The sequence below is a fragment of the Thunnus thynnus genome, chromosome 16, assembly GCF_963924715.1.
Source record: "Thunnus thynnus chromosome 16, fThuThy2.1, whole genome shotgun sequence".
Classification (NCBI taxonomy): domain Eukaryota; kingdom Metazoa; phylum Chordata; class Actinopteri; order Scombriformes; family Scombridae; genus Thunnus; species Thunnus thynnus.
Window position 1 is genome coordinate 13,059,291 of NC_089532.1, and position 24,179 is coordinate 13,083,469.

General features: G+C 44.4%; 1 protein-coding gene across 16 annotated transcripts in view; it reads right to left on the bottom strand.

Annotated features, from left to right (window-relative positions):
* Nucleotides 1–310: 310 nt before the first annotated feature.
* Nucleotides 311–24,179, bottom strand: part of meis2a (Meis homeobox 2a) — a 194,784-nt gene continuing 170,915 nt past the window's right edge. For 7 of the 16 annotated variants that reach the window (XM_067613992.1, XM_067613989.1, XM_067613995.1 and 4 more), the window contains 3 exons: nucleotides 8,233–8,291; nucleotides 5,968–6,078; nucleotides 311–2,130 (listed from right to left, as the gene is read on the bottom strand). In XM_067613992.1, the coding sequence (XP_067470093.1) occupies nucleotides 1,820–2,130; nucleotides 5,968–6,078; nucleotides 8,233–8,291 (481 nt within the window). In that variant the 3' untranslated portion in view covers nucleotides 311–1,819. Of the gene's footprint in view, nucleotides 2,131–5,362; nucleotides 5,462–5,967; nucleotides 6,079–8,232; nucleotides 8,292–24,179 lie in introns of all 16 variants that reach the window. The other 9 variants (XM_067613999.1, XM_067614001.1, XM_067614002.1 and 6 more) reach the window with 3 other exon arrangements.

Sequence of the window (24,179 nt, forward strand, 5' to 3'; positions counted from 1 at the left end):
TATTTGTGCGCCTAAATAAATTGCCATGGCAAGATGTATTTCAATCGTAATTTGTAATTGTCGTTTTAAGAAGGTGTTTGATAAGCAAAGGTGCGATCTTGCAAGCCACTGGAAATGGAGTGCTGGAAAAAAAAAAAGTGAGAAGTGAACTATTTTTAATTTTACAAATGTAAAATTAAAACGTGAGACCATACTGACAAGCGACGACGCAGAAATAATAATAATAATAATGAACAATTAATCTTATTACTGTTCAAAAATGGGAACATAGATAAAGACTCTCAGTTAATCACACAAAAATCTAACAAAATCAAAAATGAAATATTTATTACAGCATTTGTGACTGAACACCTTTTAAACATTACGTCACAGTCCTCATACAAGTATTTAATGTATTTTTGACAAAGCTTAAGGGAGACGGCATCTTATCATCTAGTGAGGAACACGTGCTGAAAAAGGAAGGAATTCATGGACATACAATATCAATGCCACAGCAGATCTGAAACTAGCAAAAACATTCTTTTTCAATTGAGGTAAACACATAGAATATCTAACATGAAACAATTAATAGACTGAACTCTGTACGAAGTTTGTTACAATATTCTCTCAGCTTTTTTTCCCCCAAAAGCATTGAGTTCATAATTTAAGATTTTTTTTCTTTTTTTTTTTTTTTTAGTTTTAGGTTTTTTGGTGCATCAACCATCAAATGCTTCTCCAGTGCCACAGAATCAACGTTTGTGTCAGTATTGTCCTTATGGCAAGAATGTTGATCCGCAGATAAAGAAGCTGTGTAGGATGTTGCTTTTCCACTATTAAGCTTCCTTCAATAGGCTCTTACCAATGAGAGTCCAGGGTACAAAAAAATAAAATAATATTAAAATAAAAATGTATAAAACCAACACAATCCAGTGCTTGGGCAATTCAAACAAAGATTTTTTTTCCTTTAAAACCTACAGGGCAACATTCATTCATGAGCCAAAAAAAGAGGGGCATGACAAATGTTCAAACTGAATCTTCTGGAGAGATCCGGTGTCATTTAGCAGCCTTTTCCCATCATGCCCTGTTCTTATGGGGGACAGGACCTGATTGCCCTCTGTGGTTTGGAGCCTTTTTGAGATGTTCCATCTTCTTATTGTTTTTTTTTTTTTGATTTTTTTTTTTTTCTTTTATAGTGCTGTGCTGCGAGACAGTTTCTCCTCCAGGAAGGAGCACACACAGTGTGAGAGAGAAAAGGTTAACCTTTAATTCTAAAACTAGCTCAGAAAACATAAACCATGTGATCAACGAAAAATGCACAAGTTTTAACTTATTTATCTATACTTTTTATACTACAGTAGTTATAACTCTTGGAGTCTTTCTGTTGTTTCTTTTTTTTTTTAAAATCTTCCAGAGTGATTTTATTTTAGAAGCGTGACATGAAAGTGTACTGAAGATGTTTATGATGGTGTGTGTGTGTGTGTGCGAAAAGTGTGTGTTTTGGAGTGTGTGCATCTGTCCGTTCTTCGCACACGTGTATGTCAAAACATCCTCTGTTGATCTTTAACAAAAGCCCAAGACTTTACAAAGTGTTCTTGTCAGCTTGGTCCTCTGTTTGGATGAAAGTAACAAAATTGACAAGTTTAAAAAAAAAAAAAAAAAAAAAAAGAATTATCACAGTTCATCTGGAATTCTGTTTCTTTAGTGTCAAATTCTGGTCAAAAGGGTTCATTTTTTATTGTTAAAAATAGTCTCAAAATAGGATTTATTGTGGGCTGCTGCTTTCTTTTTAACTGTTTTCTTGTAGTAGCTGCTGTTGTCGTGGTAGCAAAGTTCCCTTATACTATTGGGCATGGATGTCCAGGCCTTGTCCTCCAGTACTGGGGTCAATAGGAGTGAGCAAGGGGGTTCTCTGTGCAGACATGGTCATTCCTGGGTGCGACGAGGGTCCTCCGTGCATCAGCATGGCGTGGTGAGGGTGGTGAGGGTGGTGGGCGTGGTGGTGATCGGGAAGGTACGCGTGGAGAGGGGGTCCGTGTCGGAGATGGGAAGGATGAGAGGTCATCTGATGAGGGTTGGTGTAAGTAGTTGGGGCCATGCTCATGCCCATAGGACCGCTCTGAGGTACGTATTCCCCTGGCATGCCTGGCAGACCTGAGAGGGAGACAGAAAGAAAGAGAAAAAATGTATTTACGCAGTCAATAAAACAATTTTCTCACTGCACTGCTTCTCAATTAACAGGCCTTAATTCAATTTACACACAACTTCAACAACAAAGAGCTTAGTAAATTTTACGACACTGCGTCTGCGACTACAGCGCTTTTAGCTCCTAAAAGACATTATTGCGTTGGCCTATTTTAGACTATGGTGAGGGGTTTACAATGCCCAATAGTGTTGTGGTCAGGACTCAGGTTGGAAAGTGATCCTCGGTCATCCACAGACACTGCGGTCCTGGAGGATGTGAGGAAAAGCAACCAGCCGTATTGATGCGGAGAAGTGCTAATACTTGAGTGGAACAGTCGATTCCCCAGCTGAGTTTAGTGACAAACCGAACAGGCATTCTCTCATGGGAACGTGCCTCTGTGAACATATTTGATTTAGAATCCCTTAAAGAAGTTATTAAATAATTTAGGACTTGGTTAGCTGTATCACCAAGACAGTGAACATTAAAGGCTTGGTTCCACCCATGAATGAGAGTGTTTTAAGCAAAACAAAGTATTGCTCTTAGATGCATGGTATATGTGGGTTTTGGAAGTGGAAAAAAAAGAGAGTAGGAAGCAGCAGCAAGACAGAGCAACAAAGATAAAAGGAACTAGAAAGAGAAAGGAAAGGAAAAAGGAGGTGGGGTATATTGATGTCCCTTAAGATGGACTCCACTTCATATGTGTAGAGACCTCAGCATGCTGGCATCCCTCATACTGTGATAGGACCCAGGACACAGAGCTTGCTCTGCGGTGCCACTGTTTTTGGCTTTTCACACGGTTGTTTGTTGTAATCAGAAAGAAAAAAGAAAGATGTAGGGTTGGGGTGGGAGGGGGGGGCTGTTCCTGGAGCCTGGGACTGGAGTATGGGAACATGGCTGGTCTAGAGGCTTGGACCTTGGGGAGAGACAAGTGAGAGCAGGGGGTCCCGCTGGAGCCAGGGGGCCTGGGTCTGGGACGGCCTGCTTTGTAATGTGAACCCCTGGGGGATTAGGAGCTGTAATAGGAGGGGAGAGGTCACTGCAAGGTCACTAGGCATGCTCACTCTCTGCATTCCTCCACCTTAGTACACTGCAATTAAGAAATTACACTGGAGGGCCCTGGTGAGGGGAAGAGGAGGACGACAGAAAGGAGAGAGGGAGAAAGGGACAGCAAAGGCCAAGATTAATGACCAGTCTCATTGGTTGAAAGCTGTGCCATTTTCTAACACTCCCTTTCCATGTCAGTTCATTTGAAATGCACATGTTTGTCAGAGCAGGTCTCTTAAAACCTCACTACTGGGGTCATAAAATAAATAAATCATTCAGGGTGTTGGGGTATGATGGGTGCCCTCACCTCCATATAACCTAGAGCAGCTCCTGTTAAAAGGCCCAGCAGATGTTTTTGACACTGTAAGCTGGTAATCTCCAGTCTTGTAAGCTGCAGTCATTCCGTTAAGTAGATCTGAGACCCCCCTCCTTTATTAACAAGAGTGGTAAAACCATCTGAAGACAATAACTGGGCCTCTCTCTCCCTCTCTCCATCCCTGCATGCCTGTCTCCTTGGCTGACTGGCTTCTGCGCTTCTGTTATGGCACAGCAGTCCTGCTCAATGGCTGGCCATAATTAAGTACCAAATATACCATATTGTGTGGCTGTGTAATCAAATCAAGAGAGGATAATATTCCTCTGTATTAAGCTATTAATGTAATTGGTCATGAAGCATAAAGTATGTTACGTAATTAAATAGTCTCAAAATTATATAGCCCTATATTAAGAATTAGCCAACCTGAGCAAATGTTGTCTCTGTGTGGCTGTTTTAGGGAACATTGCTTCCTGATTTTCCTTTTTTTTTTTTTTCTCTCCTGCTGCCATTAGCAAAGACAGGAGGGGATGAGAGAAAATGAGCGAGACAAGGAGAAACAGAGGAAGGGAGAGAGAGAGAGAGAGAGAGAGAGAGAGAGAGAGAGAGAGAGGAAGCAAGGACTGAAGGGGTGAAATGATCTCCGTCGGCAGAATCGCTGCTGTGACCCTTTGGAAAATCCAGTCTCCATTTACATATAAAGGGTTCTTTTAATCAAGGTAAGTGTTATTATATTGTGCCTCATTGGGCAAGGGAGTTTAGGTGCAAAATCTCTTCTGCCCTGCCGCCTTTGGGATGTGATATGTCTTGATTTTTCAAATGTCAGCACTGTGGCACAAGCGGGAGGCAGAATTGCCAGCTTAATCAGACTGCCGCCATTTAGCTGTATAGGGATTGTGTGTGTGTGTGTGTGTCTGTGTGTGAGAGAGAGAGAGAGAGATTCAGAGAGACAGTGACACAGACTGTATCTGTATGCGTGAAAGAGATTCTCCCCCTTTTAGATGCAGCCATGCTTGTTTCTACAACCTTATAAATTTATCTCAATGTCTCCCTGCTCTTGTCTGTGAGTCTCAGGTCAGGCTAGTCACTGGCCCCCGCCCCCCCTTAAATCGTCTCCCTCCAGTAAAAAATAATCAAAACACACAGCTCCCCCCCCCCCCACACTCATTCCTCCCTTTACACAGCTCAAACCAAACCCCCAGTGAAGGATCGGCCATGTCACCCACGGCCCGTATATCTCGCTCAGGGACCGTAATGTACTGCAGTGTTCCCGTCTTTGCATATAAGATAATTTGGGCATCAATCCTTCCCCAGACAGATTTATGTCACTCGGAGGACAGTTTCACTTCTCCTTCTTTATCGCTTCACTGGAGCCTGCTTAATTTCTCCCCGTCAGCCCATTCCCCAGGAGATGTTATTTTTTCCCTAAATGTCCAACATTTGCATTGGCTGTCCAGGATGGGGAGAGCGATGGTGCTGTTGTGATAAATAAATTTGTGCATGCCATGCCAGGTTGTTTCTTCCCCTCCTTCTTCTGTTGTCGTTCTTGTTGTCTGGCGCCACAAGTCGGGTCCTCTCTGTCCCAGGACAGCTCGCTCTTTTTCCCAAGTCTTCAATTCATTCTTGGCTACTGGCCCCCCTCTTAACGCTTGCTAAAACATCCCTGCATGCCTGCTGATAATCGTTGATGCTGGGGAGTAGGGGGATTGGAGCTTGCTGCACAATGATGGTCATGGGTAAGAAAGGGTAGTGCTTGTGAAGTGAAAGGGAATTGTGGGTAAAAAAAAAATAAAAACCCACAGCCCCAAAGTGTAAAAAAACAAGGAAAAGAGCCCAGTACTTACTTCCCCCTTTTTCTTTGCGTTTTGCTTTACAAGTTGGAGGTTACATGTAGTGCCATTGCCCATCCATGCCCATATTCATCCCCATTCCACTCATAGGCCCTAGAAAGAGGAGATAAACGCCAGAAAAGGGTCAGCAGGAGTTTGAATCACAGAGAGGGTAGAGGAGACCCACTGATAGAGCGGATGAGGTTGGTTAGCTTCAGATGGAAAATGACAAGGGTGTGGGAACAGTAAGGTGGAGAAGAAGTGTTTTTATTTTGCATGGCATCCTGCAAATCCCTTTTTTTTTATGATCATTTGTGAGGGATTTTCCCAGGTGTGTTAGATTAGAGAAAAAACAAACAAGCAAGACAGGCAGGCAGCATTCTGGGGGAATGGTGAGAAGACTTTCAAAGAGAAGTGTTATTGTGGTTGTGTAGCACTTGTTAGTATTATGTTTGCTGACTTGGGGATATGCTCCGTGCTGAGGTGACTAAAAGTCATGCTACACACAAGAGGATCAGTGTTGATCAGCTCTGTGATAACTGTGGGTAAAACTATAGTGACTGGTGTAGCAGGCATGATGGAGGGAAAAGGGACGAATGAAGCGAGATGGATGGACTCACCAGCTGGTCGGATCCCCATGTGTTGCTGACCATCCAGCACAAAGCTGCCCATTGGCTGGCCCTCTGGACTGTACGCTGCTCCTTGGCTCACTGAAGGATCAAGAAGAAAACCTGATTGTAGTCAAAACGTGGACATGAAAAAGGGAGGGGGAAGAAGAAGAGAAAACACACCAGACAATCAGCAATTGTCCCAGCTCCAGCCCAAACATACTGTAAGACATTGTGCTCATGTTTGTGGACCGCACTAACTGACGCGTGGCATGCAAACACGCATACAGTAGGTCCTCGTGCATGCAAGCACACACACACACTCACACACGCGTGCACGCGCGCACACACACACAGCCAGTGTCATTCAAAACCACACTCACAGGAGATACATTGTTCTCTTAACTGAGAGAAGAAAGCATGCGGTTTGACAGGATGAGAAGAATTTCTGCCATAGAAGGCAATTCACCCACTCATTGCTCAAATCAGTATATATATCAGTATCACAATGTGTATATTTGTATGTATTATTTAACACATAACATAACATAACATGACATAACATACAATTCTGAAAATAATCCCAGGGCTGTCCAATGTTTCAATATTATGATTTACCTGATATCTGTCATGATACAGACAATATAGTAGCAATCAATTTGCTCAGTTGTATCTTTTTTTTGTCTATTATTAGCCCTAATGAACTAATGCTCTTTGGAGTCTGTAGAAAACAGTGTATTCTAGGACTATAACAGCATTATCTTGGATAATCTGTAATTCACAAAGATTAGGGGGAGCTGTTAGTCATGCTGTTTTTGGAGAGATTGTTGATTGGCACGCATTGGTTGCATGCTGTCAAATATTCCACACAAGAGCGCTGTAATTGTAGAAAGAGTCGCCCACATTTGTAAGTGCGTCTCATTTTAATCATGGCTCATGTTCGTTTGAACAATCTCCACCCCGGTGTGTAGGGACCTTTTTAAGACGGGGAGCTTGCTAATCAACAAAAACAGCTTTTCCCTCCCTGAGACAAATTACTTGGCTTCTTTTTGGTAATGCCATAGTCAATGAAGCTTAGGGTGACTGAATCATTCCACGGGATCACAGAGAGGCATGTTTACAACTCATTTTTTCTGCGCTTTTTGTAATCAGACCACAATAAATATATATAGAAATTAACTGTTATCAATTAACAATATGATTTCTATAATCTGTTTTAAATAAATGAAAATCTCCCCTTGCATAGTCCTTAAATCACTGCATCAGATCTGATTCATTCAAAACATCATATAAACTGAAAGTAAATTATTTGATACTGTTAAACTGAAATTTTGAATCATTAGCTATGGTCTTGATATTTAAAATGTGCTGAATAATTACTGAAGTTTAAAGGACCAGTGTGTAAGATATAGTGGCATCTAGCGGTGAGGTTGCAGATTGTGACCAAATGAATACCCCTTCCCTCTCCCCACCCCTTCCAGGCATGTAGGAGAACCTACGGTGGCTGCGAAACTCGTGAAAAACCTGAAAAGCCCTCTCTAGAGTCAGTGTTTTGTTTGTCCACCCTGGGCTACTGTAGAAACATGGCAGTGCAACATGGCAGCCTCCGTGGAAGGGGATCCGCTCCCTTTGTAGATATAAAGGGCTCATTCTAATGTAAAGAAAACAAAAATTCCTATTTTCGGCTGATTATACACTAATCAGAACATACCTATGAACATTATATACCATTTCTGCCAAGTCTGTTTCGTTGGATGCAACTAAATTCTACACACTGGTCCTTTAACATTCAGAGCTGTAGTTCTTGAGGGAGTAAAATAAAAAGCAGCAGAAAAAATGAGAGGAACCCCCCTAACCCTGGATTGGATAAAAATTAAGAATAAAACATTCTAGAAAAGGAGATAACTCATAAATTGCTGCTAGCCTTTCTGGCACTCTTGTGTCCAATTAGTAATTCACAGAGAGAGTGCTAATATACCTCTCTCCCCACTTAGACTGGGAAATCTCCAATTAGAGTCAATCAACAAACAGCCTGCACCTCTGCTGAACACATCACATTGAGAAAATGGAAAAGGGGATGAAGGGGAGGGAGCAGAAAGGTTTTTGGGGGAAGTCGAGGTAGGGCGCCCCTTTAAAAAAAAAGCTGGGCTCCAGGCACGATGTGCATGCCAGTAAAGGATTTGAAAAGGGTGTCTTCATGCTGGGGAAAGAAAGGGAGAGGAGTAGTTCTCCACTGTACGTCAGCTGGGTTGTTCTTTTTTCTTTTTTTTTTTTTACCTGCTCGATTTGACTGGTCAATCATGGGCTGTACTATTCTTCTCCTGGCGTTAATGAACCTGGCAGAGGCAGAGAGGAAAAAACAAACATTAAATCATCCTGCATTCACACACAGAAAGATTCATCACAAGCCACCACAAAGACAAAACAGTGTTGCATGACTTAATGGCAACATTAGCCACCGAGTCCTTGAGAGAGGAGCTCACAACAAAACAGCAACAAACAAAAGAGCAATTGTGTGCTGACTTGGGAACCCAGTGAGGGATACTTTTAATGTTCCTTATGATCTATTCCCCCCTCTTTTAATAAAGCTTTTGATTACGTTTGGTTGCTATGGGCACCAGGGAGACATTCCTCAAGTATTAAGTGCAGCTTGGGCACAGAAGAACCCTCATCGTGGCACATCCATTTCTCCCTCTCGCTGTCTTTCTTAGTCACTTTTGCAACCAGTTTCATGCACCAACTTTATATGTATAGTATATTTTATAAAGTTCCTCCTCCAAAACAATGTTAGTTCTACAGGGCTATCACCCATTGGAAGTTTCAAGTAAGCTTTAAGTTAGCAAAGTGCAGGATACAAATGGTTCCTTTCATTACTCCCCACCACTCCACCCCCAATTCCACCCTTCCCCTCAGTGGGACCCCACTCTGGCTGCATTGTAGGGGGTTCTGCTCCCCTTCCAGCTGTCTAGAAATGAGGACCAGGCATGGGCCACTCCGTGCTTTCACAAGGTATTGTTATGTCAGCGAGCCCATCAATTAGGCTGTCTGAAGTTTTATCACCACCACAGCAGCGAATAAGTGCAGCTCCACAAAGCCTCCCCAGCCGGCCTTGCTCCTGTGGCTTTTCCAGTGTAGAGCCAGAGGTCATCTGGAGGTGACTGCCAGCCAGGGGCAACCTTTTTAACTTCGAATGGGGTGCCTTGGGCTGTGTCAAATGCAAGCTGGCCACTAAGGCCGAGCAAGCCCTCCACCTTTCTCTCTTTCTTCCTCCTTTACACCCTTCCTCTCTTTGCCTTTATCTCATTCACTTTCACATACTAAAAAAGGAGCATGGACTTAGCACTACAGGTACCACCATGTGGTTGATATTAAATGGGGGTTTCAAATCACGTTGGAGCTGTCCAGCATGGAGTCTTTTGCTGGTTCCAAAAAAGCAGAGGAGAGGGAAAAAAAAAGGCCTCACCGCCCTCTTCTAACGTACGGGCCATGGCACCATCAGTACGGCTAAAGAACTGGTCATTAGAAGGAAGGGAGAGCTGGAACCAATTTGGGCTCCTAATCCCCCATGAAGCCCTGATACCTGCCCTTACCTTCTCCAATGAACTTAAACGCCTGTAATCTGCCCGGCTCAAAGTGACATGGTTAAACGTACAAAATGCACGGTTGGGAAAAGAGAGACGCGGTGCTCATTTGCCAGGGGGCATCCAGAGTGCAGGTACGCAGGGGTGCTGCGGGCCCCCGAGAGAAAAAGATGAAACACATCCATATGAGAATGAGAGAGGACGATGGAGGAGGAAGGGAGGTGGGGTGCACAAATGAGAGAGCTGGATTGGAAATTATAAGATTGGTATGTATGATTTGTGATTTAGGGGAGGACTGAGGATTAAGTTTTAATAACTGTGAACGTATTTTTCAATAGAACAAAGGAGACAAAGCATTCTTGGATAGCAATGCTGTCAGAAATGCCTGTGGTGCTTAAGAGAGAAAGACGCTTCCAGCATCAAAACCAGCTGAGCAAGTAAACAGTAAGACATTCCTGGTATCACACTCCCTCTTTAAGCTCAGAGTGCAACGCAAAATATATGTCCTGCTCTCTCCCTTTCTAGACGCACCAAGGGGCTCAAAATCACAACCATGTGCATTCTTACCTATTCTGGGACATAACCATAAACACACATAATATTAGGAATGTTCTTCCCAGGTGCTAAATTTGCCCATACGATTTCCAGTGACTGCAAAAGGAAATACTTGATGTACCAGAGAGTATGCTGTATGATCAAAGAGCAACTTTATTTTTGTAGTGTTCTTCCTCTTGTGTTTTTCCGTCTTACTGGAAATGTATGACATGTAGTAAACAGGAAAATGTTTAGATATCAGGGTGTTTGCTCTCCATAAATGGCAATTTTGAGTATGAAAACAGCTCAGTGTTGTGTAGACGAACATATGGATATTCAAATATTTTCCCTGCAAGCTGCTTCTGAGATGGACCTGCTTCTTGTCAACATTCCCTATTGGCGAACTACCACCATATCACATCGACACACACAAAGGCTCTGTTTTTGTACGCTAAACAAGTTGCCACAGTAACCGGGAGGCGATGTGGCGCACTAGAGGGAGTGGGGGGCGCCTCTCGTGGCCTTAGAGCACCTTTTATCAGTCTGAGTAAAGCCAATTGAGATTATCTGAGCCAGGCCTGATAACACTGTTTTCCCTCGACCCGTGAGCTGCTAATGGTGTGTGCTTAGAACAACACAACCAGGAATCCTCCAGAGATGAGGGCCAGTCAACTGGGATGGATGGATAGATGGATGGATCTGAGGACCTAAGGCCCTGGGAGAGACACAGAGGTTGACCACAGGGGACTCAGAATTCCCAACCACTCGCTAAAATATACATGTGCGCTGTAAATCCACACATCGACACCATGGACATGACCACAACCACCGCCAGTGTGTCCGTAGACTAACCAGAACACAGGAGGCTCACAGGGGACACTAGCTTCAAACCTCCAACCAAAAGCCCATGTTTTATTATCTACATCTGGTGGTCTAGCTTATTATGGCCTGCCTCTGCTCAATGTTAGAGCACAGAAACATCAACACACACACATGCACACATTGTACACAGAGTACCTCTCAGCATGGGAACTCCATGCTGTCTTCAAACAAATAATTAAAGGCAAGGTTAGGGGGTCGTGTGGAGGTCATTCCTCGGGATACAGCTCAGAATGTGTACATTACCAGAAGAGGGAGCGGGCCAGTGGGGGCAGTGGTCCACTGCTGTTTAATGCGGGCAACTGGCTTCTTCTAGCCATTAAACCTTAAACACATTTTCAAGTTGCAGATCAAAAACTGCAGTTGCAGTGCTAAGTATGCTTTAGAGCGTGCATGTGAATACGTATGCACGTGTCCGTCAATATGTGTGTATGTGCATGTCAGCGCATTCTTCAAACACTACTGCCAATTGGCCTACAGTAGCACTTCCCGCTGACATGCCCTAAAATGGCGTGACCAGCACGTGCGTACAAATACATGTGTACGTGCAGATACAGTACGCTGAGACTGAGAACCCTGCTCCATGACAAGATGGTACCAGTGGTAAGTTTACTAGTGCTCTGAGTGTTTTGACTGTGCTGGTCGCAGAGGAAAATAACAGGCAGATATGAATGATGGAGCCAGAGCAGCAGGAGTCCACTTGACACGGGGTCTCCGCCAGACTGGATCAACACCGCATCCCTGGCTACTAATATCTGCTCACACACACACACAGGGAGGGGGGCAGGGGGGGGAAGCTTCAGAGAGTGCCTGCTTAGGTGTTAAATACCCTGGCTAACATTCAATGTTATGCTATACCCAGTGTGTCTGTGAGTGTGGAGGGATTGGGAGTATGTGGTGGTCAGAGAAAGAAGAAGAGACTTAGGTCTAATGGGGAACTTGCACAATCCTATGTACCATATCATGTGCCTTTGTTTTATATAGCAGAGCCCTTTAATTCATGAGACTTTCTATATCCTTATATGCAACAAACAAACTGAATCATCATCATAGACAGAAAGGGCCTTATACTGTATGTTGACAAATACTGCAGAAGGGGACTGAAAGTCTGAAGACGAAATCACAGCAAACCAGTCTGTCTGACCCAGTGCTTGTATTTACTCCTTTTTTTTTTCTTGCTTCCTCATCTCAATCTGTCAGAAAGGTCTTGTTTCTGGTTAACTGACTTGCAGCCACACCTGGTAACTCGCTCCTGTTGTCAGCATTCCTTCCCTGAGAAATCGTCATGCCAAACCACCCTACCCTGGAGCACAGCCAAGAGAGCGAGAGGGAGGGAGATGGGAGAGAGAGAGAGAGAGCCTCACTGCTTGGCCGGCCAATTGCTGTGGAGATCGGAGGGAACCCAGCCAATCAGGAGTGGGGTCACTCGTTTGACGAGTTTGTGATGAAAGAAAGAAACTGAGCCAGAGCCAGAGTGAGACAGGAGAGAAGAACAGAGAAATACTAAACATGTCCTCTCTGAGAAATGATCGCCAGACCGCTCCAAATGTAGCGCTGGAGCTTGTGCAAAAACAGGAGACGGTTTTGAAATTGTGGCACAGAAATTGTTGACAGTTTATTGCCTTCATGGTTGACCTGCACATGCCCATTTTCAGAGCTCATTTGCCAGGGACAGGGAACAAGTTTACGTTTTGTCAGACAGAATCACAGGCCCCCGTCTGTCTTTGCAGGAAGATTAGATGCAACACAATCTGAACAAGAACGCGCCAAACTCAATCCCTGATCACTGCTTGCAAACATGACTGTCCTCTGGTTCCTATTAAAGCTCATTGCTTCCATACTTCCGCTTCAGAAAGAAATAAAGATTCCAAACCCCCAGCGATTGAGTCACAACTCACTGGAATCAAAGGAGGAAAACTTTAGTTTGATCCTCTTCCCTCAAAAAAAAAAAGAGGAGTAAAAACACTCGATGTCCTTTGACCAGGAAGTGCATGCAAATTAACCCCGTGAGGAGGGTGTGTTTAGTATAAGCAAACACTAATTATGGTCTGGTCAGACAGTGGGGCAGTCTGGGGCTACTGAACCTCCAACACTGATCTACTGTAGTGTCAACAACACTGATTGAATCAGCTCACATGCTCCTAACAGGCCCCCTGTAACAGTTTATACATAGCTTGCCACCAGACTGAACCTACAGTATCTGTGGATTAATCATAAACTATCACAAAGGAGCTTTTCATAGGCTCCACTCCTCCAGGATGAAGATAAAGGACAAAGAGATAGGGTTGGAACGAGGAAGCTTCCTCCTGCTCATCCTATCAGAGGCAGAGTTTCCCTTTTGCTATCCCTTCTTCCCTTCTTTAAGTTAAAACAGGAGTCAAGAGACATAAGCTGGGCGAACATTACCTCACCCCAGTGTTTGATTTAGTGCAGATGTGAAGCGGAGCGAGGCAGGATCGTTTTTTAGGAACGTCGGAGAGGGCCCACGTTTAGGGCAGCCACTGTGTTTACATAGTTTATACCTCTGTCTCCCACTCTCCCTCTTTCTCTCATCTACAGTGCCTCCATACCCCCCTCCACACTCTTTTGTCTGCCTCTCAAAGGGGGACTGTTTCACCTCTCCTCCATGGACTTTCACTGACCTGTTTTTCTTTCCCTTTTTATTACTCCACTCATTGCCCTTTTGTGGCATCCCCCCTCAGCCCTATATGAGTAACATTTGCATTGCTCTGTCAGTCTAGCTGTAGAAGTCATTCCTCTCTGAAACCCGGGGAGTACGAGTCATTAAGACTCGAGTGGAAAATCAGACAAAGAATTATATATTTGTGTTGCAAACTGACACGATTTAACGAGCAGCTAATTAAAATAAATCAATAGCACTGCGGCATGCTCGCTCTCTGTCTGTCTCTCTTTTCTCACTCTGAATTTCTGTCAGCACCAAAGAGGTGCTGCAGTGTGGAGTGCAATCCTGTTCTATTGATGGTTTCACCCTTAAAATCAGGTTTCAACTACTGTCTATGCATTATGATGAATAAGTGTGGATTCACCGGCTCATCGCAAAAGAGTAAACATCTTAAAGTCCTATTCAAACTGGATGAAATAGAAAGCAATGATCCCAGAAGTCAACTCTCTAAACTGCAACAACAAGAAAAACAACAGAAGAAACAAACATAGACATCTCTCCCTCTATTTACCCTCCCATCTAACACCTTCTCCCCTCTTCCCCCTGTCCAGTGAGGGCATGTCACCCCTGGGCCTTGCAGACCAGCGGCCTGACCCCTACATGGCGGGCTGTGCGGCCCCAGCTGCTGACTGTCTGTCAAACACCTCCAGAGCAGCGTTGGGCCAGGAAGACCACGCTTGTTGCCCCTTTGATCCAGCAAGCAACAGCTGCTGCTCCACACAGCAGCACTTTGTTCCTCTGTCTCCTCACCACACTCTGTCCTACGGCACAAAAACACAGAATCCCGTGCAGAAGTGGAGGGAGAGAAAGGAGTAGAGGAAAAAATGTGGGGTTATGGAGGGAGGGGGTTAAAAAAAAAAAAAAAAAAAAAAAAAAAAAAAAGCTTGCCCGTTTTTTCCTCCCTACAACATCAACAAGCTCTGACAACAGCAGCGGGGGTTTTTCTTGGCCCTGACACAGCTTTCAGGCATCTCCTTTTTGACGCTTCACCCTCCCTTCTCTTTTAAGAGATATGATAGTTATTGTTCAAATCAGCCAGGGTGAATGGAATGGACCGAGACCAAGCCTGCCCCAGGCGTCAACACACCTGTATGAAAGAGACCTTATTGTAGCAACCCAGCATGGCTAACCTGCCCTAGCTCTACCAGTTTTCAGATGTTCAAAGGGGGGGGGGGTTGGAATCGTCTCTTCTTTCTCTTTCTCGCAGACAGTCCCCTAATATTTCCCTTCATTAACCTCCCCTTCCTCAGAGGCTGGCACCTCTGCCCTGGAATGTTTTTACTAACGGTGTTATTTTTGAATATCACCACCAGACAGGGGGATTAAGGAAAGAGTTGATCCACATCCCCCTTGTTAGCGAGGCCCCTCTTCTCTTACTCTTGCACTCCCCTCCCTTAAGACAACACCTTATTAACGTGCATAGGTGCACAAAAGGTATTCTCTGCCTGCCTAGGAGCTGAGGGACCAACAGCTGTGTTTCCCCTTGTTTGAAGAGCGTCTGAAAACATCCAGCATATGTCAATATTAGCCCCCGTCAAAGGTTCCAGCACATAGCGCATGACAGAGGCCGTCAGTGCTGGAAGGTAACGCTCATTCCTTATAAGCCAGTTTCTCACCTTTTTGGGTGGGTGAGGGCTTCCTGCTTTCATGCAGGGCCAGCAAGAAATAGAACAGAGTCATGCTGGCAGGGTGGCACATACACACACACACACACATACACACACACACACACACTTACTAAGACACACACAGAGGAGAGAGAGGGAGAATAAAAAGACAGAATGAATCCAGCACTATCATTACCCCGGCCTACCCATCAGTCCTCCTGAGATGAGTGGGTGTGTTTACAAGATCGCCCCATTTTCTCAGTTGTGAAGAGTGCCACCCCTATCGCCCAGATTCCCCCCTTTTCCCACAATGCCCAGCCCATTGGGATCCTTTGTATGTCTCTGTGGGGAGGGCAGGTATAATCTCCATTTCCATCCACTTCTCACTGCTATCATACAAATGTGTGACTTTTTTAGCCTCTCTGTCTCTCTCCTGCACTATCTTTCCATCTCTATTTCTTTCACCCTTTCTTTGTCTCTCGTTCTATCTTCTTCTGCTCCCTTTCATTCTCGACCCTTTTTTCCCTCTCCGCCTGGTAATCGAGTGAGAGATTCCGCGACTCTGTGACTCCCCCTTATTGTCAGATATCAAACAGGGCGGCTTTGTGGATTACCAGGGGAAGCTGATAATGACATGATAGAGGCGTGATATTTCAAACAAAATTGAGTGTCAATTGCCTGCATCGTCTAGGCAACACAAGTGTCTGCGTTGCAGCAGCCAGGCAGGAAATAAGGCCAATCTATTTCCTTTGCTTCATATCAAACGTCTCTCTTCTCCCTCCTTTATAAGACTATAATGGGTTCAGCTCAAAGAAAAGAAGAGGGGGCCTGCCAAGAGGGGCTTCAACAGCTCCGTCCTCACACAATACACATACACACTCGGGCACACTTGTGAACATACATGTGCTGTACATGTACACACACACACACACACACACATACTTGCAGACATGAACTTACGCTCCTGAATCTCAAATGCATTAGCTGAAGTCAGAAAGCAGAGCCAGTGGGAGGGCGCACAGGGAAGGTGCCCCCATTTTTACCACCCCACCCCCAAACATATATACACATGCACATGTTCTATCTCCTGTTGCCACTTACTTTCCCCCCTTACTATTAAGCATGAATTTAGGGCAGTGAAAATGCACAGCAGTTTGAGCAATTAAAAAGTGACACCTAAACCTGGTGGATAGACTGTCAAGATACTCTAATGCCTGGGTTTAGGTGCTGCTACACTTGGAGTATTTAAGAGCTAGACTACAGGGGAGTACAGGACTCAGTGTGTGTGTGTGTGTGTTTGGAAAGGGATTCTCCCTCCTACTGGGATGTCATCATCTTCTCATCTTTGTGTCTGTGGCGTGAGTGTTTCCACCAGGCACGTTTCCATGATGTGTCTGAGTTAGTGCGTTTGCATCTAGCACATATTAGCGACCGCGAGATTCATCGGTCAAATGTTGTCAGCTCGCCTCTGACTTCCCTACTGAATAATTAATTAGAGTTTCAATTGCACATAATCGCTTTGACATACATAAGAATGAACACGCAGGAACACAAACACACATGTGCAGGCACGGTCAGAAGCAGAGTTTAGGGCTAAAAAGCCCAGCAGCAGGCTAGTGATATAAATAGCTGTTGTTTGTGGAGGGGACTGCTGGCAGAAGCACCACTGACACTGAGGAGCAGACCACAGGGACTCTGATGTGCCTGGTGGCCTGAAGCGAGCCCTCTGCCTCTCAGATCAGCTCAACCACTGACTGTGTATAGCTTTGACTGGCCTCCTTCATATGTGACAGCCTGAAACAAATAGTGTCTCACAAAAGCCACATTCAATTCAGCCTACACTGCAGAATATGATCCTTAAATTTAAGCCTGTGAACTGTCATGAATGATTCTTCCTATAAAGGGTCTAGAAATGCAAATCCAAATGACCCCATTCTCCAAAATGCTTCATTTTGTAGGTTAAGATTAAAAAATATCTAAGTTTTACACTGATATCTGCTATTATTTCAGAAGAAATAGTGTAACTTTTTATCAAATGGCAGGTATATCATTTTGGAGACTTGCCATTTCTTCACCTCATACCTTTGAGAAAGCTGAAGAAAGTCTCCCATACAGTATAACAAGAAGATGATAAAGCAGATATGTCTTGGGGGGCTACAGGCAGACACCCCCCCTACCCCCACTAGGGAAAAAGCATTCCTGCCGCCCTCCCTCCCCTCTGTACATGCTCACAGAGACTCCCAATTGAAACATCATCGTCAGTAATGGGAGGAATAAATATTCATAAGGCTGGGAAGAGAGAAACTCTAGATTAGGGTAATATAGTACCCCTCATTGTTCTCCCCCTTCTTTTCTCCAGCTATTCCTCTGTATCTCTGCATCTTGTTATGCATGTAATAGTGTAGGCTAATAGTGGCTAATTCCTCCAGCTACCTCTGATAATTTCATCAAAGTGCATGCCAGTGTATGTTTGTGTGTGCATGGAGAGAAGGTGGCGGCAAGCTGCACCGTTTATGTCTCACCTCTCCCAAATTGCAAATTGCCAGGTTTGATAACGGCAAGATTTTGGGCCATGTTCCAATTAAGATTGGATTTGTTTTGTGGAGAGGCCCTATGACTCCTCCCTCCCTCCCACTCTTTCCTTGCTTGGCACAGACACTACCGATATCTCATCCATAACAGGCCTGAACTGGGACAGAGCATGGCTTAAACAAACAAAGGGCTATATTGATTTATAGGGTCTTCCATGATGGGCTTATTGGACTGCACCTCAAAGCCACAGAGGGCACCAGGCCATGAATTACAGCTTCAAACAATATGCACAAACATACACCGGCCACTTGGATCCTAAATGGGGTCACTGCCAAGTCTGCCCCTCCCAGTCATACACATAGACATATATAATTACTCATTTTTTAAATTATTAATCGTCATTGCTTTTTAAATCTATTTTTATTGCACAGTTGAAGGAACTGACGGGATTGTATTTCACTATGATTGTACCTGAATGATTGCATATGACAAATAAACTTGATTGATTGATTGACTGATTGACAAACGGGTAGGAATAATAGAGTGGAGTGTTGTTGGGATGTGATTACAACTGCCTTTCCCTTTCATATCCAAACACACTCACTCTCATTGTATCTTAAAGGAGGGGAGGAAGGTCAGTGGATATTATTTTGAATATGACACCAACACAAACAAAACCAAGATAGAAGAGCATGCTTATTTACACGTGGTTACTGTATATCCAAACAGAGGCGGAGGAAAGAGGGATAAAGGGAGTGCAAAGCGTGAAAGAGCGAGGTAAAGAAAAACAGAGAGAGAGAGAAAGAGTGAGAGAATGAGCATGCCTGGACAAAGAGAAAATACCTAGTAGAGGTTCACAGAGTTTAAAGAGCTCAGCCTAAGAAGGAGCTCCTGTCCTCTGGCTTCAACGCACGCACACACACATACACACACACACGCACACACACACCCTCAAGGCCATTCTGTTACACCTGGTCACCTTTATCCCTTTTAGTCCCCCCCCCCCCTTCCTTCCAAACACAAACACACCATGCACAAAAAACCAATCCACAACATTCAGCCTTCTGCAACACATCACCAACATGACACACATAGCAACACCCTGTGGCTACCACACAGCTCCTCTGGCTATCTCCCTCAGCAGATAAAACTAATTATTCCAAATCTACTCTGTCAGGTTGTCTGATCCTCTGGGGCCTCCAGTTTAAATCTCTCTCGGTCTCACTGTTTCTCTCTCAGTCAAAAGCCACAGAGAGACCAAGAATCTGTGCCAACTGACCTCCGGAGTAAAAACATAAACAGAGTGACTAGCCATAAAGACACATATAGCACCATAGCAGCTGAACCACACGGCCGTCTTCGTGAAAACATACCTTACCCAACAACTACAAGAGTTGAAGTTAGACTTTCCTTTAAATACATGGCTATAACACTAATTAAATGCTTCAAATAAGCAACGAACAAGCCTGGTACTCTAAACAACTTTTTAAAAAATCACAAAAAAATGCATGACATCATCTAGCATACAATCCAAAGGACTTATGCACCTATTTAGACACCTACTCCCTCTGTTGGCACTTGCCGTTGGCACCCATGTTAGGCTTTAGAGCTAAATAACAGGCCAATATCCCAGGCTTTCCAGCTGCACACCCTGAAAGCCCACGGAGAAACCGTTCGTCCCAATGAGCTCTAAAGGCAAATGGAAGCTCATAAACAGAGACTTGACTGTATAGACTTTGCATTTTATCTTTCAGCAGTTTCCCTTTATGAGCCAAGGACCTCTATAACACGGGGAGGGAGGGGGTGAGCGGGATGGGAGGATGGCAGGGAGAGAGTAAGGATGACAGTAAGGATGTTAAGAAAGAAGACGACGGTAGAAAGAGCAGAAGAATAAGAATGAGGTACAGGTTGGGAGAAGACAGAGGAGAACTAGGGTCACAAATCTTGCTGCTATTCTAGTGCGTGACATCTTCGCTCGTTTGCGGCTGCTCATTAACAAACAATACTGCTGTGAAATTGGTTTAATGACAAAGTAATAAAATTGCTATTCTGCTCACAGATGGCCTCAGGCACAGGGAGATTCTGGCAGGCTTACTGTGGCTGCCCGTGTGCATTAAGCTGCTTGTTCATGAAAACAGCATCTTACACTTTCTTTCTCACTATCACCAACCTTTTTTTTTTTTTTTTTTTTCCTTTTTAAGTTCTCTCTCTTCCTGCAAATGAAATAAATTAACCTACTTTCCTCCCTTGTATTCTCCTTGAATTCTCCCTCTCCCACACTCTCACCCTCTTGCTCTCCCTTCTCTCTCTCTGGTGTATTCTCTTTCTCGATCTCTCTCTCGATCTCTCTCCAGTTCTCACCCCTAGTACAGAAATTACCATCTTAAAATAAAAAAAAAAGGAGGCTCGCCCACGCAAACGCAGCTCGACTTCATTTCAAACGCAGAGCCCTTGTTATTAAACGACCCACCAATAAAACCAAGCCGTTGAGGAATAAAAGAGCCAAAAGGAGCAGAGAAGTACAAAGACCTCCCTCCTCCCATCTCTCTCCATCTCTCTCTAATGCTTTCTCTGTAATGCCTCTTTCAGCTCTTTGCCTCTCTATCTCGCCTCGTCTGGCTTCGTTCTCCTTGCATGCCGTCTTTGCTGGGAGAATTCCACAGCCTTGGAGAGTCTTGAGCTTGTAATGGGAAAACAAGTAAAAAAAAAACCTTGATTTTTGTGTGTGATTGCCCGACAGTGCCAGTTATATTAAAGCAACACCTGTTTTTCATAACAGAGGTTGGCACTGGCCTGCTCCGTGGCCATGCTGGGTGTCCATGCCATTCTATGACCCAATATGCCCCCAGTGCCTGATAAAGTGGGAGTGGGCCATGTTAATCACAATGAGGATTTCAACAGACTAAGCGGCATGTGCTAATGTATTCACACGCAGCACATATACTCCGAGCGCACACATGAACACAGCAGCACACATTAGCATCAGCTGTTTAAGACTCCCATGGCTTACCCTGTGAGTACGGCATGTTTCTAGATTGCACTGTGAACAGATATTTGGATCTGTAACAACTGCTGAACAAAATGAAAAACAAAATGAGACCTACTACAACTGGGGGTCTGTTCTATTTTACTCTGCCAATAATGAAAATATGTTTTGTTTTGTTTTTTTTTTCCAAATGTGTTTCTCCCTCCAAAACAGATAAAATGGGATTATTATTACAGCATCAAGAAAGCAGCCAGATCAAATGAACTTAGCGGGTAGGGGGTGTTGGTAGGGGGGCTGGCACTTGGGATCTGACAACAGAGTCAATTCTGCTAATTAACTGGCAATTAGCGGTCCCTAAATGAGAGGGATCATGATGCCTGTGTTGGCAGCGCCCCGATAGTCTCTCTCTCTCTCTCAGTTAGGCGCACATATACACTCATGCTAGAGAGACACAAACACACACACACACAGCCGCAACCTCTCCGCACTCCAGCTGTATATTTAGAAAGCCAGGGGCATAAGATGGCCACTGCCGGGAGTCCCTGGTTGCAGCCAAAAAAAGGCCTGACATTTCCATCTGGGTCAAAGTTAGACAGATAACCAACAACTTCAGTCAACTAGCCCACCAATGCGGCAGAAAGGAAGAGACAGAAAAGTAAGTAACGGGCAGTAATATAGAGGAGCGTGAAGAGAGGGGAAAAAAGGAGCTCAAAAGCATGTGTGACATTCATAAGACTTAAATACTTGTAAAGAAGTTGGAAAAAACAGAGCCTGAAATTGAGCCAGTTTCATAGCTTTATATTACATTTGGAAAATATTAGTTATTATTTTGCATTTCATAATGGGCTAGCCCGCCAAACCAGAGGATCATAAAAAATAATAAAAAATCATAAAAGCCAGAGTTCCTAAGTGTCTCATTGGACTGAGAAAGGGGTTGGAAAATGCTTTGCTAAGTGGAGGAACAAATTTGGCTTTGGTTTTTCTCTTTCTTGTTCTCAGATAGTACAAACAAATGTGATTTACTGTAATAACATTTTGCATGTGAACCTGCAGTACGGCTTCTACAGTATGTACCTAATTTGGGTGATTTAAACTCTGAAATGTCTGAGGGGATCTGTGGAAGAGATGGAGAAAGGGAAAAAAAAACAAGATCCGAATGGAAATGGGAATCATACTGTGAAGAGAGCACCAGAGCAGCCAGTTTAGACATCCTAGTTCAACTCAGTTTATCTCCATGCTTTGCTACAGCAGGACGCAATCTGGGAGGAGAGTCTGGATTCTACTGTATGTAGAGAGGCAAGAGTTGTAAAGACAAACAAGTAAAAACCACCGTTGTATCTCTTTTTTAATTCTCCCTGTACACCAGCCTTACACGACCACTGATTGGACACGGAAATCCTTTTGGGACACCGTAGCTCTAACACATACAGTCCATACAATGGGTTGCATATACTGCAATTTGATGGTGAAGTCTTATAAGCTTTTTTTTTTTACTGTTGCTAAAATATAATTTAAACAAAAAAAAAATATATAAGGTGATATAATGAATGTCTATTATAAGTGGAGTTTATCTTTCTGGTGAAGGGGGATTCTTTAAAGAAACAATCAGTGTACCATGCCCTGCCTTGCATGGCCGAAGAGATTGAGCCTATTTCATCTCCTCAGTGGGCACAGGCTGCTTGGCGCCGTCGTCTGGCGGATATACTTCCCTTATCATGTGACCTGTGCTCCGACAGGGGGCAAAGGTTGGCTGAGATCCGCCCCGTGTCTTAATAACTCACTCATTGTATTCCTTTCTGCTGCTAATTAGAGCCTCTCCCCTGTGTGTGTGTGTGTGTGTGTATGTATGTGTGTATGTGTATGTGTCTATGCATGTATTCCCTCTGGGCTGTAGAGAGGAGGCAGAGAAGTAAAAATAGAGTGTGGCTTAGTGCCCTCTTTATTGTTATTAGTGCTCCAGTGGCACAGCAGTCAGTCATCATAGATGCCAAGAACTGACATATTCGCTCTCTGACTCGCTCTGCCTCTCTCTGCCTCTCTCCTCTCTGCCATGGAAATGACCAACTGGCTGCCTGTGAGATGAGGGAATAATGAGGGGACGATTTCCTTCCTTTTTTTAGATGCTGTTTCTCTCAGTCATCTGTCATCGGCGTCATCTCTCAGGCCCATGTAATAGCCCTGTGTGCGTGTGGTTATATATATATGTGTGTGTGTGTGTGTGTGCACTGCTGCAGCGGTAAATAATGGCAGCATAGCTGGTGTGTGTGTGTGTTTACGGCAGTGAGTGAGGGCACATCGTGCTGGGTCTGACGCTGAGACATGAAAGGATTCGGTCAGGCCCCATTTAGCCCAGACTGATAGCAGGACACCAGGAGCTGCTGAGGCAGGCAAATATACCGCTAGATACTGTAAACTGTAAAATGCTTCTCAAGTGTATAGACACCTGAGTCTGCCGTTTCACCTACTTCACTATCCCAGAATGCCGTGTGTGACATGTCCCTCACCTTTTCCTGCAATCTTAAACAAATGCAATTACATGTCAGACCACTCCCCGATTCTGTTAGCATGACGCCAGTTGTCTCAAATGTAAGCAGAGCAAACACACTACCTAATGGTCAACTAATGGTGTCCTGATATACTGTATGCTCATAACATCTTAGTACATACTGAGAGAGCATAGTGTCCCATTAGAAATGCGTAACGCACACGTACACACACACTTATGCATACAGACGATACCATTAACAGTCAAGTCCTCCTCCTCATCGGCTCAACACCAGTGCAGTGAGATTGTGGACTTTAACCTTTTCCTTTGTTCCTTATTAATATCAGACTAATGGGGTGTGGGCTACGAACAGGTGAAGCTGCTAGCGAATGATACGGATTAGATGAAGAACTAGCTGTTTCTTTTGGTACCGAGACAAAAGATTTCAAACCAGCTGCAAGTGGTCTGCTATAGGTTTTGTTTTCTGTGTGTACAGGTGAGCTGCAGGTAAACTTAAAGGGAGGTTGCAGGGTATAGTTCGGGGAGGTTTGATGGGGCAAGAGGGGAGAGAGCGAAATGCACTGTCTATTGACTATCACACAGAGCACCCTTGTGCCCTCGCTGGGCTGCGATTGTGCCGGCGGACAAAGCCCTGATTCAGCACATCCTTTCCCCGAGGGAGAGCTCTGGAAACCGAAGACGGCGGCCATCCCCTCCCTTTCCACCCCCACTCATCCTCTGCCTCTGTCTCTCCCTCCCTCTGTCTCTATCTCTCGCTCCCTCTCTTTAGCTGGTAACGTGGCGGCGGCCAGGCATCAAAGGCAACTACAGAACAATGCAAGGGCCCAGCCAGGAATTTGAAGAGCTTTTATTTTTTAACAGGAATTTCATATGGCAGAGTTCTGTCACATCCTGGGCGGAACATCTCAGCAGCCAC